The sequence below is a fragment of the Dasypus novemcinctus genome, chromosome 5 (genome assembly GCF_030445035.2).
Source record: "Dasypus novemcinctus isolate mDasNov1 chromosome 5, mDasNov1.1.hap2, whole genome shotgun sequence".
NCBI lineage: Eukaryota > Metazoa > Chordata > Mammalia > Cingulata > Dasypodidae > Dasypus > Dasypus novemcinctus.
The window spans coordinates 22,472,946-22,486,301 of NC_080677.1; the positions used below are offsets into that span (position 1 = coordinate 22,472,946).

Sequence of the window (13,356 nt, forward strand, 5' to 3'; positions counted from 1 at the left end):
TACTTTCTGAATCTGGGAAAGATGGGTTAATATCAATATGTTAATGCCACTTTTTTCTTCAGTTGTATCAGTAACAGGTTACTGTCTGATTGTGGCTCTCTGGGGGCTTTCTGGTTCTTTCCGGAGACTTTGATTATTTCTGCACTGAACCCTTCTGCCTTGATCTTAGGATTTAGCTCTCAGAGGACCATCTCATGTCCCACATTAAGAAGCTTGAGGGGCCTCTCGCTCTAACAACCACAGAACCCTTTTGAGAAACTGATTGTTCAAATGGTACTGCTCAGTGGGTGAGGAGAAACTTGCAGCCTTTTGCTTTGACTTGAGCATAACAGAATTAAACACACACACACTTGTTATTTTACCAGAAAGATGAGTTTTCTTTGCCTTCCAGCTCGTGTTGCAAGTTAATCAAAGAACACCCTAACGTGGGTTTTTAAATTGCTCTGCTCTAGGCTGAACTAGTTCCACATTAGCAATACTTTAAACTTGCTCGCAAAGTGCCTTGCTGGTTCACTTAATTTTGAGTCTCCCTTACATAGTTCTCCAAACTTACAAGTTGCTATAGTGAAGGCAACCGAATCCCACTCGCATATTTTTCAATGAGGAATCTGAAGCCCAGAGACGGGAAGCAATTTGCCCAAGGTCAGAAGCCAGTTGTCTGGTACTAGAACTCTGGTCTCTTGACAGCCAGAAATCAGGGCTTCTTGACACTCTCCACAACAATACCCCTAAAATGGAACATCCAGAGAAAGGGGATTCTTCTAACATGAGAATTAATGTGTCATACAACTCACCCAACTAAAGTGTACAATTTAGTGGCTCTTAGTATATTCACAAAGCTGTGCGTCCATCACCACAATTTTAGATTATTTATATTAGTCCCCAGAAGATATCCCATATCCCTTAGCTGTCACCCCCAATCTTCCCCATCCCCCATCCTCTCCCCCAATCTAGCCACCCACTAATCTGTCCATCTCCATGAATTTACCTATTCTGGGCATTTTATATAAATGAAATCATTCAGTATACAGTCTTTCGTCATGACTGGCTTCTTACACTTAGCATGATGTTTTCAAGGTTCATCCATGTTCCAGCATGTATCTACTTAGCTTCTTCTTCTGCATGAATAATACTTTGTTGTGTGGATGTCCTACCCTTTATTTATCCATTCATCTGTTGATGGACATTTGGGTTGTTTCCACTTTTTGACTATGGAACGAGACTGCTATGAGCAATCTTGTACAAGTTTTTTGGCAGATATGTATTTTCAGTTCTCTTGGGCATATACCTAGGAGTGGAATTGCTGGCTCATGAGTTAACTCTATGTTCAGCTACTAGGGGAACTGCCACAATTCCAAAGTGACTGCACCATTTTACTTTCTCACTGGCCAATCACAAACATTCCAATTTTTCCATATCCTCACCAAACTTCTTCTTATCTGTTGTTTTTATTATAGCAAACATAGTGAGTATGAAATAGTATTTCACTGCGATTTTGATTTGCATTTCCCTAGTGATATTGAGCATCTTTTTATGTGCTTGCCTTGGCCATTTTTGAAGAAACGTATATTCAAGCCATTAGCCCATTTTTTAATTGGGCTACTTGTCATTTTATTAGGTATAGTACTTCTTTATGTATTCTGGATACAAATCCCATATCAGATACATGAATTGTAAAACTTCTCCCCATTTGGGGGGTTGTCTGTTCACTTTTTTTTTTTTTTTTTTTTTTTTTTTGAGGTACCAAGGCCGGGAAATGAAGGAGACCTTGTAAGTGGGAAGCCGGCACTCAACCATTGAGCCACATCAACTTCCCTGAGTTGATTTCCTCACCTGTTTGCTTGTTGTTTGTTTTTTGTATTTAGGAGGCATGGGAAACTGGACTGGGACTTCCCACATGGAAAGCAGGCACTCAATTGCTCGAGCCACATCTACACCTACTTTCTTAATGGAGTATTTTGAAGCACAAAAGTTTTTTTAATTTTGATGAAGTCCAATATATACATTTTTTCTCTCAATGTGCTTTGGTATCATATTTAAGAAAAATTGCCTAATCTAAAGTCACGAAGATTTACACCTGTCTGGTTCTAACAGTTTTATAGTTTTAGCTCTTACATTTAGGCCTTTGAACCATTTGTGTTAATTTTTATATGTGATATAAGATAGGGTCTAACTTCATTCTTTTGCATGTGACTATCCACTTGTCCTAGCACCATTTATTGAAAAATATTTTCTTTCTCCATTGAATGGTCTTGACACACTTAATCAAAAATCATCTGGTCATAGATGTATGGATTAATTTCTGGACTCTCAATTTTATTCCTTTGGCCTATATGTCTAAACATATGTCAGTACCACAATATCTTTTTTTTTTTTTTAAGATTTATTTATTTATTTAATTCCCTCCCCTCCCCCATTTGTCTGTTCTCTGTGTCTATTTGCTGCATCTTGTTTCTTTGTCCGCTTCTGTTGTCATCAGCAGCACGGGAAGTGTGGGCGGTGCCATTCCTGGGCAGGCTGCACTTCCTTTAGCGCTGGGCGGCTCTCCTTACGGGGCGCACTCCTTGCACGTGGGGCTCCCCTATGGGGGACACCCCTGCATGGCAGGGCACTCGTGCGCGCATCAGCACGGTGCATGGGCAGCTCCACACCGGTCAAGGAGGCCCAGGGTTTGAACCGCGGACCTCCCATGTGGTAGGCGGACGCCCTAACCACTGGGCCAAGTCCGTTTCCCCACAATATCTTGATTATTACAGTTTTGTATTAAATTTTGAAATTAGGAAGTGTGAGTCCTCCACACTTCTTACAATTTTCTTTTTCAAGATTGTTTTTGGCTAATATGGGTCCCTTGAATTTCCATTTGAATTTCAGGATCATCTGGTCAATGTCTGTAAAAGGAGTCAACTGGGATTTTGATAGGGATCACACTGGATTGGTAGATAAATTTAGACAATATTGTCACTTAACAATATTAAATCTGCTGATCCATGAATATGGGATGTCTTTCCATTTATTTATGTCTTCTTTAATATTCTTCAAGAACGGCGTGTAGTTTTCTGGTACAAGTTTTGTACTTTTTTGTTCAATTTATTCCTAGGTATTTAATTCTTTTCGATGCTATTGTAACGGAATGGTTTTTTCATTTCATTTTTTCATTAGCTTTTTGCTGCTACGTAGAAATACAATGGGTCTTTGTATATTGATCTTGTTTCCTGCAACCTTGTTGAATTCATTTATTATTTCCAGTGGTTTTTTTTAATGAATTCCTTAGGATTTTCTATACATAAGATCATGTCATCTGCAAATAGAGATAGGTGTTACTTCTTCTTTTCCAGTTGGGTTTCTTTATTTCATTTTCTTGGCTAATTGTCCTGGTTAGGTCCTCTAGTACAATGTTGTATAGAAGTGGTGAAAGTGAATATCCTTGCCTTGATCCTGGTTTAAAGGACAGCATTCAACATCTCCCCACAAAGTATAATGTGAATTTTTTTTTTTTAATAGATGACCTTTACCAGGTTGAGGAAGTTCCTTTCCATTCCTAGTTTGTTGAATGTATTTTAACATGAAATTTTGTTGTATTTTATCAAATGCTTTTTTTCATCTATTGGATGATCATGTGGCTTTTTCCCCCTTTATTTTACAGATGTAGGGTATTACATTAATTGTTGGATGTAAAACCAACATTTCATTCCTGTCATAAATCCCACTTGGTCATGGTGTATAATCGTTTTTTGTGTTTTTTTATGTATTGCTGGACTTGACAGTATATTGTTGAGGATTTTTATTCCTATTTCATAAGAGATATTAGCCTGTAATGTTCTTTCCTTGAGATATCTTTGTCTTGTTTTGGTATCAGGGTAGTACTGACCTTACAGAATGAGTTGAGAAGTTTTCCCTCCTCTTCTCTATTTTGGAAAAGTTTGTGAAGAATTTATTCTTCTCTAAATGTTTGCTAGAATTCACCAGTGACAGCATCTTATCTTGGGCTTTTCTTTATGGGAAGTTTTTTTTTTTATTACTTATCCAATATCTTTACTTATTACAGGTCTCTTCAGATTTTCTATTTTTTCTTGAGTCAGTCTCAGTTTGTGTCTTTCTAAGAATTTGTCTATTTCATCTAGGTTATCTAATTTGTCACCATACAGTTATTCATAGTATTCTCTGAAAATCCTTTTTACTTCTGTAATGTCAGCAGTAATGTGGGTATATGGTTTCAAGAGCAAAATGTATTCGAAGTTTTATACTTTATTGTGAAAAAACAAATGACAGGAAAGTCTCTCTGTTTCAATATGCAAGTAATATTTAACATTATTTACTCCTGAGTGAAACTGAGTGCCAGGAAGAGTTCTGCGTATTTACCCTGTTGATTCACCACCCTACTTCCAGCAAGGCCTGCGTGCAAAATTTGGAACGCATAAGAAAATAAATTCTCCTCTAGCAGGGTTTCTGGGCTCTTCCCAAGACAAGTCATCTGCCCTGCCTATGTTTCGGTATTAAATTGAATTATCCATAGTAGATTCACAAACTAGAGAAACAGGACTAAAGAGTTAATGGGTTTCATTGTGAAGGCAAATCAATTTAAAAAGCTTGTGTGTGTGTGTGTGTGTCCTCTGTGGTGTAGATGGCAGTACAGGGACACCTGTGACAGTGATCTCTTTTTATCTCAGAGATAACAGCAAAAAAAAACAAAACAAAATAGCCCAAGTGACGTTTTTTCTTTCCCAAAATGAATACCAGAAAACATTTCTAACAGAGCTATATTTCAGATTATTTACTTTAATGCAAGTCCTGTTTCCTTCATCTTCAACAAATGAGACCTTAGCCAACATTAAAATAGTTGCTGCTGTAAAAAAATAAATTAATCTCAAAATGGAACTGTATTTTTATAATAAACTGGTGATCTTTAACTCACACAGTAAACACAGTGGCAATCACATAAACTATTTTAATGGACACAATAACTATAACATATTCCTGAACCTTAAAATTAATCACTCTAGTTCATCCCAAATTAATCACTCAGTTTTAATCCTAGTAAATTATTAATGTGTGTTAAATTCATCACCATGAAAAAATAGTTTATCTCTCCTCTATTTTTTTTAGAAAAACTGTTCTTGAAAACCACCTGCTATTCAGTGATTCACATGTTTGGATCAGACATCATAAAACTGTGAGTATATTGTGGCGTAGAAATATGATTCAGGTGCTGGGACATGGGAGGAAACAAGAAAACTGGAAGGCAGGAAGCTTTATTCTCATCTTGATGCCTTTACTCCAGTTCTTGTTAAAAGTCCAAAAATTGAGATTCTGTTTGGATCCTCTGTCATTCTAGGGAATTAGAGTGTGGCAATCTGGTTCAGTTTCTCTCCAAGAAACTTTCAGAAGGAATTTCAAAAACAATGCCAGCAAACAAAATGACCCTTCCCCTACTGGCTGAACACAGGCTCTGGCTCTTTCTCCTGAGCAACTCAAAGGCCCTTCCCCAGCCCCCTGGATTCTCAGGCCATGCTCTTTTCTTAGCAGGTTCTTCTCTTCTTTCTTCCTGTTTGCTGGTTTCCCCAGCCCTCTCCTCTGCCCTGCCCCAACCTGTATGCCTGTAAGTTGACTGTTATCTTTGTCTGCTCTCTTTCTTTTATCCTTTTTCTTCTTTGAGCTCAGGGATGCATAATCAGATAAATCCCATTTCTCAGTTCATGACATTCTCTGATCAATAATCCATACGTGACTTTCTTATGTTTATTATGTATTTGCTTAGCTATTTTGAATCATATAATAAGCTCCCTAACCCACCATTCAGAACAAAGTCGAAGACATTGACAATGAATTACTCTAACCACATGGTCCCTCTACTGTATTCTCATGCTTTTCCCCAATCAAGTAACCATTGTCCTAAATTCCATGATCATCCTTCTCTTGCTTTCCTTTTTCTATAGTTTTATTTATTTAATATATGTGTATACATTCCTACAAAGCATGTATTTTTATTTTTATTATTTTTACTTTATAAAGGGTATCGTATTTTATATACTCTTTGGGGACTTACCACTTAAATTTATGTGCCGAAGACTCATTGACCTCGTTGTATTTCTGTCTCTCATTTTGACTATGTACAAAAATTCCACTGTGTCTCCACCAGAGTTCATTCACTCGCTCTCCCACTGCTGCGTGTTTGATGTTTCCTGTTTCCCCTCTTACGAACGGCTCCGCTGTGAGCATTCTTACGTGGTCGAATAGGCCATTAGCCTTAGAGCAGAGATGCTGAGAGGACAGCATCGCCTTCCACAACAAGATGGTCTAGAGTGACAGAATTTTAAAGATAGAAGGAACTTAAAGTCCTTCGGGCCAGAGAGCTAATCTGTGTTCCATCATGCCTTGCCCCAGCATCTGTTCATACTGCCTTCACTCTCTCAGGGTAAAGGATTCATTACCAGCATTGGACTGTGCGTGTTCGGAAGGCAGGGATTCTGCCTTTAGTGAATACCTCCCTGCCTTCAGGCTTGCTCATTGCCCTGCAATCCCATAATCCACATTATAGCTGGCCAAATACCTTTTTAATGCAAATCTAGCTATGGCACTCCCTGACATAAAATTCTCCAAAGACTGCATTTTTTGCAAGATTCCTTCTCCCCATACGGAAGGCTGTTTATGAGCTGGTGCCCGAAGACACTTCCAGACTCATCCCTTGCTACTCCATTGCACGCCACACTCCTAACAGCTTGTAGTTCTACCCACACACCAGGAGGATTTTTTTGCCTCAGGACGTTTGCATCAGATGTTTCCCTCTGCTCCGCACATCCAAAACCTCTAGCCCAACAAAACCCTACTTCCTCAGACCTCAGCTCCAGGGTCCCTTCAACTGGAAGCTTTCCTGAACCATCCCCAGCCTGGGATACGTACTCCCCACCGCCCCGACACATACACACATGCACGTGCTTTCCTAGAACCCTGTGCAAAATCCTATCACAGCAACAATGCATCTTTATAATTTAATTATCCATTTGCTTCTCTGAGTTACTAACCAGATCAAAAACCTTCCGAGAGCTGTTCATATTCATCTTTGTATTTCCTGGTACTTAGCAAAACACTGGATATATGTTCTAGAAGAAAGGTGGGAAAGAGGGAGGGAGAAAACTTTGTATCTCCAGGGCCTGGTGCAGTACCTGAGCATAAAAGACCGTCAGTTAATGTTTGGTGAATTAATGAATTCTCAAAATGAACAAAATTATGACTACAGATGAACTCTGACTGGACTGCTCCAAAAAAAATTAATTGAAAGTATTAAGGCTGAAAAAAAAAATAAACCTTTTAGCCTGTTCAGTGAATATGTTTACAAACGTGAAATAAGCCAGGTGCTGGGGAGGGGGGGAATGTCGACTTGTACAGAGAGTTTCTGTCGCACTTAAATAGGGAACCGGCCAGACAAGGGGGAAACATGGGAACCAGAGGGCAGTACCCACAGGTGTCCAAAAGGGGGTGCCAGAGAACAGCTACCAAGAGCAACCTGCTGAGTAAGGAGCAGGTGGCCTGGGGTAAGCCCCAGCGGGGAAACCTGCTGCTCTTCTGCAGCTGGCTGAGGAGTGATTCCTGCGAGGGTCAGATCCGCACAAGGGTCAGAGAGGGGACAGACAGACTCTGTGCCAGGCCCTGCAACTGTGACCTGTCCAAGAGGCAGTCCTTATCTCCAATAAATGGGCACAGGGGTGCAAAAAGAATTGGTCTGGCAAGCCGCAGAAAGAGGGACCAACTTCCTGAGTTGTGGGCGGGGAGGGTAGATGTAATTTTTTTTTAATTTTTAATATGACAAATTCTTTCACATGAGGTGGTCAGTGCACTTCAAAAAAAGATAAACAAATGATCCTTCTTCATTCAAAAATAAAGACCACTTTATTTTTGTCTGTAATTTTCCAGTGCCTGTCTTAACTGTGTGCTGACAGAAACTTCTCCTCATGTGGCGTGCTCTTCTTCCAGCTTGTTTTAATCAATCAGGTAGAGTTCTGGGTCGAGGTAGACCCTGAAAAGGACTACCTCCTGATTTAGTTTTGCTTGAACGTCTTCCCATATTAAATGAATTTCCTGAGAGGGCATCTGCCACCCCCAGCCCCTCGCTATTTCCCACCAGTCAGTTCTCCAGGATTCATGGACTAATTATTCAGCAATTACCCTTCCTACCCTCAGGCATTGCCACCCGATGCCGTAAGGAAGCAGGACACCTGAGAGCACAGGGGTGTCCCCGAGAACCTGGGTCATGCAAGGAAGGGGTGCTATGGTTTGAATTGTGTCCCCCCAAAAGACATGTTCAAGTTGCAGCCCCCAGTCCCACGAATGTGACATTATTTGGTAATAGGGTCTTTGAAAACGTTTTTCGTTAACATGAGGCTCAACTGGAGTTGGGCAGCCCTCAGATGGCTGGTGCTCTTAAAAGAAGGGGAAAATCGGGTGCAGAGAGATGAGAGGAGAAGCCACGGAGGGCCACAAACACCAGAAGCTGGGAGTGGCAAGGAAGGCCCCTCCCGGTCAGGTTTCAGAGGGAGCCAGGCCTGCCGATACCTTGATTTCGGACTTCCGGTCTCCAGAACTGTGATTTCTGCTGTTTTAAGCCTCCCTGTTTGGAGTGCTTGGTTGCAGCAGCCCTAGTGAGCTCAAACGGGGGCTCCTTCAGGGGGCAGCCCCGACCCGGGCCAGCCATGGCCTCTGCGGGGCCTGACCTCCACTGAGACAAACCTGCCTCTCACCTCCTCTGGGTCTCACCTCCCTGTCACCTCACTGGCGGCTCTTGATGCAAGCCCTTGAAATCATCAGGTCTAGTGTCCCAAACCCAGGGCCTCTCAGAGATCGGGAGAAGCGTAAATTACTACAATTTTTTAAAGAAAAAAATACAAAACAGGGTTTTTTTAAAATCATGACATGCTTTAAATGTAATTAATATTTTTATTTTATTTTTAATTTTTTTTAAAAGATTTATTTATTTTATTTCTTTCTCTCCCCTTCCCCCCCCAGTTGTCTGTTCTCTGTGTCTATTTGCTGCATGTTCTTCTTTGTCCGCTTCTGTTGTTGTCAGCGGCACGGGAATCTGTGTCTCTTTTTGTTGCATCATCTTGTTGTGTCAGCTCTCCGTGTGTGCAGTACCATTCCTGGGCAGGCTGCACTTTCTTTCATGCTGGGCAGCTCTCCTTTACGGGGCGCACTCCTTGCGCGTGGGGCTCCCCTACGCGGGGGACACCCCTGTGTGGCAGGGCACTCCTTGCTTGCATCAGCACTGCGCATGGGCCAGCTGCACACGGGTCAAGGAGGCCCGGGGTTTGAACCGCAGACCTCCCATGTGGTAGGCAGACACCTTAACCACTGGGCCAAGTCCTCTTCCCTAATATTTTTAAACACCAAAATGCAAAGTAATACGTGTGCTGTTCACAAGTTATGAGAGTCATAGAAATATTAATCATTTATTATAGGGAGTGATATTGGGACCAAAAATGGGACACAGTAACAAGTTGGATCCTCTTTCAGTTCTCTAGGTATGTCTAGACAAGGAATTCTTAACCAGGGGTTCATGAGCTGGAGTTGAAATTATTTAAAAAAAAAAACATTATTTTTCTGAGGATGTGTCAGTGCAGGTGTATTTATGAAATAATACACAGTATAGTATGGCCTTAGTAAGGGGTCCATGGTTTTCACCTGACTGGAAAAAGGGTCCATGGAACCCCAGATCTAGACTATATTTATTTATTTATTTATTTATTTATTTCTCTCTCCTTCTCTCCCCACCCCAGTTGTCCGTTCTCTGTGTCATTTGCTGCGTCTTTGTCCACTTCTGTTGTTGTCAGCGGCACGGGAATCTGTTTCTTTTTGTTGCGTCATCTTGTGTCAGCTCTCTGTGTGTGCGACACCATTCCTGGGCAGGCTGCACTTTCTTTTGTGCTGGGCGGCTCTCCTTATGGGTTGCACTCCTTGCACGTGGGACTCAGCACTGCGCATGGCCAGCTCCACATGGGTCAAGGAGGCCCGGGGTTTGAACCGTGGACCTCCCATGTGACAGACGGACGCCCTAACCACTGGGCCGAGTCCGCCGCCATCACTCTCAGTCTTTTGAAGATGAAACTGTGGTCTTGGAAATGCCAGGAGGGACACCACATATCCAGCTTCCCTCCCATGTTCGCCAGCTCAAAGATTACCAGCCTACAGTCTGACTGAGTGGCCAGCTTCTCCACGCCCCCATTCAAGTTCTCTTCCTTGAAATTGTGTTCTATCTGGGGGGAAAAGTGAATGCAAGAGAATAGGTCTTGGCTCAGGTGGGACCTATTGGCTCAGAGTTGGCTCTGGTGGTCCTGGATTCCCACAGATGGAATATTAGCCTCAACCAAGAAAACCACCAAGCTCTATTTATCACTCTCCTGAGTTCACTAAATACCATACCTGCATAAAGACAGCAGTCATCAGTTAAATAAATGAACCATTAAGTTGAGACCAGATGTATAAAACTAGATCCTGATTTACTCTCTTGATTTACTGACCCTTGTTAGACATTAGTTTGGTAATGGACTTTATCTGTGACAAACAGCTTATCCTACTGCTTAGACAATGTGGTTCCCTTTTCTACTCTAAGTCGGCCCGATGAAGGGACCCTGGAGCTGAGCAGGTGACTCTCATAATGAAGTCATTTTCCCTCTTAACTCAAGTACTCACAAAAGGTTGATAAACTAACTGCCAACTACATTGTTAATCTCACCCAGCTGGAACAACACTTGGATGCTGTGGTCCCAGCCTACGTTCTCAAACGCTAGTGACCCCTAAAGTAGTTGGAGATCTCTGTGACTTTCTCTGATGGGCTTTGATAAGACACTTTGAGTAACATAAGCTAATTCTTTCTAGAGGAAGGTGCATGGTATAAATAAACTCTCAGGGTCTCTCCTCACATTTGGGGAGTTTATTACAAGATAAGATTAGAGATTTTAGAAAATAGGTTTATGTTCAGCCATTAAGACTGCTACTTTCTCACTAATGACACCTGGGGTGTAGTGATTTTGGATTTTTTGGTTTTTGTTTTGCTTTGTTCGTTCTTTGTGTTTATTTTATCTTTCTAAATCTCGTTTGTTATTCCACATGTCCAAGTGTAAAATTCCTTTGGATGAGTAGGCAACCTACTCAAGACTCAATGTATCAGGGAAATAAAGCAGGGACAGGAAGAGAGTGGGGAGAGCAGATTCAGTGACGTATGCCCAGCCGGCTCCCAAAAGGCATCCCCGTGCCAGCCAGTTCTGGCCCGGCTGTGGGTTGCGACTGCTTTCCTCACAAGAAGCAGAAACAATTTGACCTTGCTTATGAAGATGAAGAAGGAGGAAGAGAAGGGTCATGAAGAGAAGAAGAAAGGTGATAGTAATAGTAGTCGTTGTAGAGGTGGTGGTTGTAATATTTGAGGCTGAGGGAACTGGAGTGGATTTATTATAAAGCACATGGAACAAACCATGGACCTGGAAGGCAGGGGAATATTCAGGCTTCAGAGCCAGGAACCTGTCAGAAGCAATGGAACATGCTCTCCCCAGGCTTCCTCACTACAGAGATTCTGTATTCTGTCCCCCACGAACCCCCATCCGGAAGCTTAGTCCACATGGCAGGAAGTGACTACATTACAGTCCCCAAGACTGTACAGTTCCTCTTATGCTGAGCACAGCCCAGACTCAAGTATTACTTTTTTTTTTAATTTATTGAACTATATCATTCACACATAAACATACATAACAATAAGTGTATAGTAATAGTTGTGAACTTACAAAACAAACATACTAGCATCAAACAGGACTCTCATCACTCACCCTCCCACCAATACCTTGCATTGTTGTTAAACATTTTAAACTAATGATTAAAGAGCATTTGTCAAAATATTACTACTAAAGACAAAGTATTTTCCTCCAACCCACCTTATTATCTTTATATCATTTATATATGAATATATATAAACAAGACGTGTATAGTAAAAGTTGTGGATCAAGTATAACTTTTTAATACCAAGTCCAAATTTCCATAAAAGAGAATCTGGTACAGCTTGATAGTCTGTGAGATCCCAACAACTGGCCAAGGCACGAAGTGTCGGAGCATTAACACGGCCGCCGGGAACCTGTGCCTGAAGGGAGGCTGGTCAGTGATCGCGGGAGCTGGAAAGAAACCTCAGAAGTATTTTTTACTAATCTGCAACTGTCTTGCATGTAACACACAGATTAGTCTCCTTGGGTACTTACAGCCTGTGTTTCTGGGGGGTTTGTTATGTTTTGGCTTAACAATAATTTTACTTGGGAAATTTACTAAACTCCACACTTCACTTATTCCTTCATTCTAGGCAGCCCATTCCACTCATTCTTTCTGGTAATGTTACCAGATTTCGTTTAGGTTCTTGGCTATGCTGCAGAAATGAATTTCAAGAGTATGCCGGGTGAGTTAGGTCAGTAATTTATTTAGGTAGGAAAGGAAGAGAAATGGGAGAAAATAACAGATCAGCAGTCCCAGGTAGAAAGGAAGGGGCTGAGAAGTGGTAAAGAGGGCTGACTGACAGGCTACAATTTCCCCTTATAGGATATAAGTGCCCAGGTTCTACTTGTGTGGTGAGCCAAGCAGGGGAGAGGCAGCTGGAGTCCGGGTCCAGAGGCAAGAGAGCAGGAGAGAGGAAGAGAGCTCATTCAGGCCTTGCCCCTGGCTTTTGAACTGGTACTTATCCCACCCCTTTGCTAACGGCAGGGGAGGCGTTCCAGCTGTTCACCGTTTTGGTTGCTTACTTCCCCCATCAATCTCCCAGGAGGGCCCAATGATAAAGTCCTTGGGGAATATCCAGGCTTCTCCTGGCTTCCGGAGGAAGTCTTCTTCTGAGTGACAGAATCTTGGGGAGGGTCTTCCAGCCGCCATCTTGGGGTTATCGATGTCCTGGTGGACTTCTTGCCAGGTTCCCCATCCATCTGTTGATTCCCTATCTTACTAACCTGCTTCAGTAAGAAGAATTTTGTGGGCAACAAAGAGAAAATGGATATAAGAGGTTTATTGCAGCCCCTTCAAACCCAGATGTGAACCAAATCACTTAGAAAATGCCATCCATACACCATTCCTAGGGGAGAAAACAAGTCAACTATGTTATATTTTCTTCTGTAAGAATAAGAAGTATGTTCAATTTAAAGGGGAAGAGATTATTTGGATTATGCTGAAGAAAATAATTTTAAGTCCTTCAGGCTATATCATAAACGATTTTTGTGTAAGGCCCAGTAACTTCAAAATATCATTCTCATCAAATTACACCCTGTTGATTTTCCTTTCCCAAATTTATTTGCGGCCTCTCCTAAAAAGAATCACAGTGCCAGTGTGGAAGGATGAATCACAGCT

The 13,356-nt window shown here is 41.7% G+C and overlaps 1 protein-coding gene across 1 annotated transcript in view; it reads left to right on the forward strand.

Moving 5' to 3' along the window:
- Positions 1-13,356, forward strand: part of AOAH (acyloxyacyl hydrolase) — a 216,151-nt gene that overhangs the window by 34,815 nt on the left and 167,980 nt on the right. Inside the window, exon 3 of the mRNA XM_058296776.2 lies at positions 5,104-5,170. Coding sequence (XP_058152759.1) covers positions 5,104-5,170 — 67 coding nt within the window. The remainder of the gene's footprint in view (positions 1-5,103; positions 5,171-13,356) is intronic.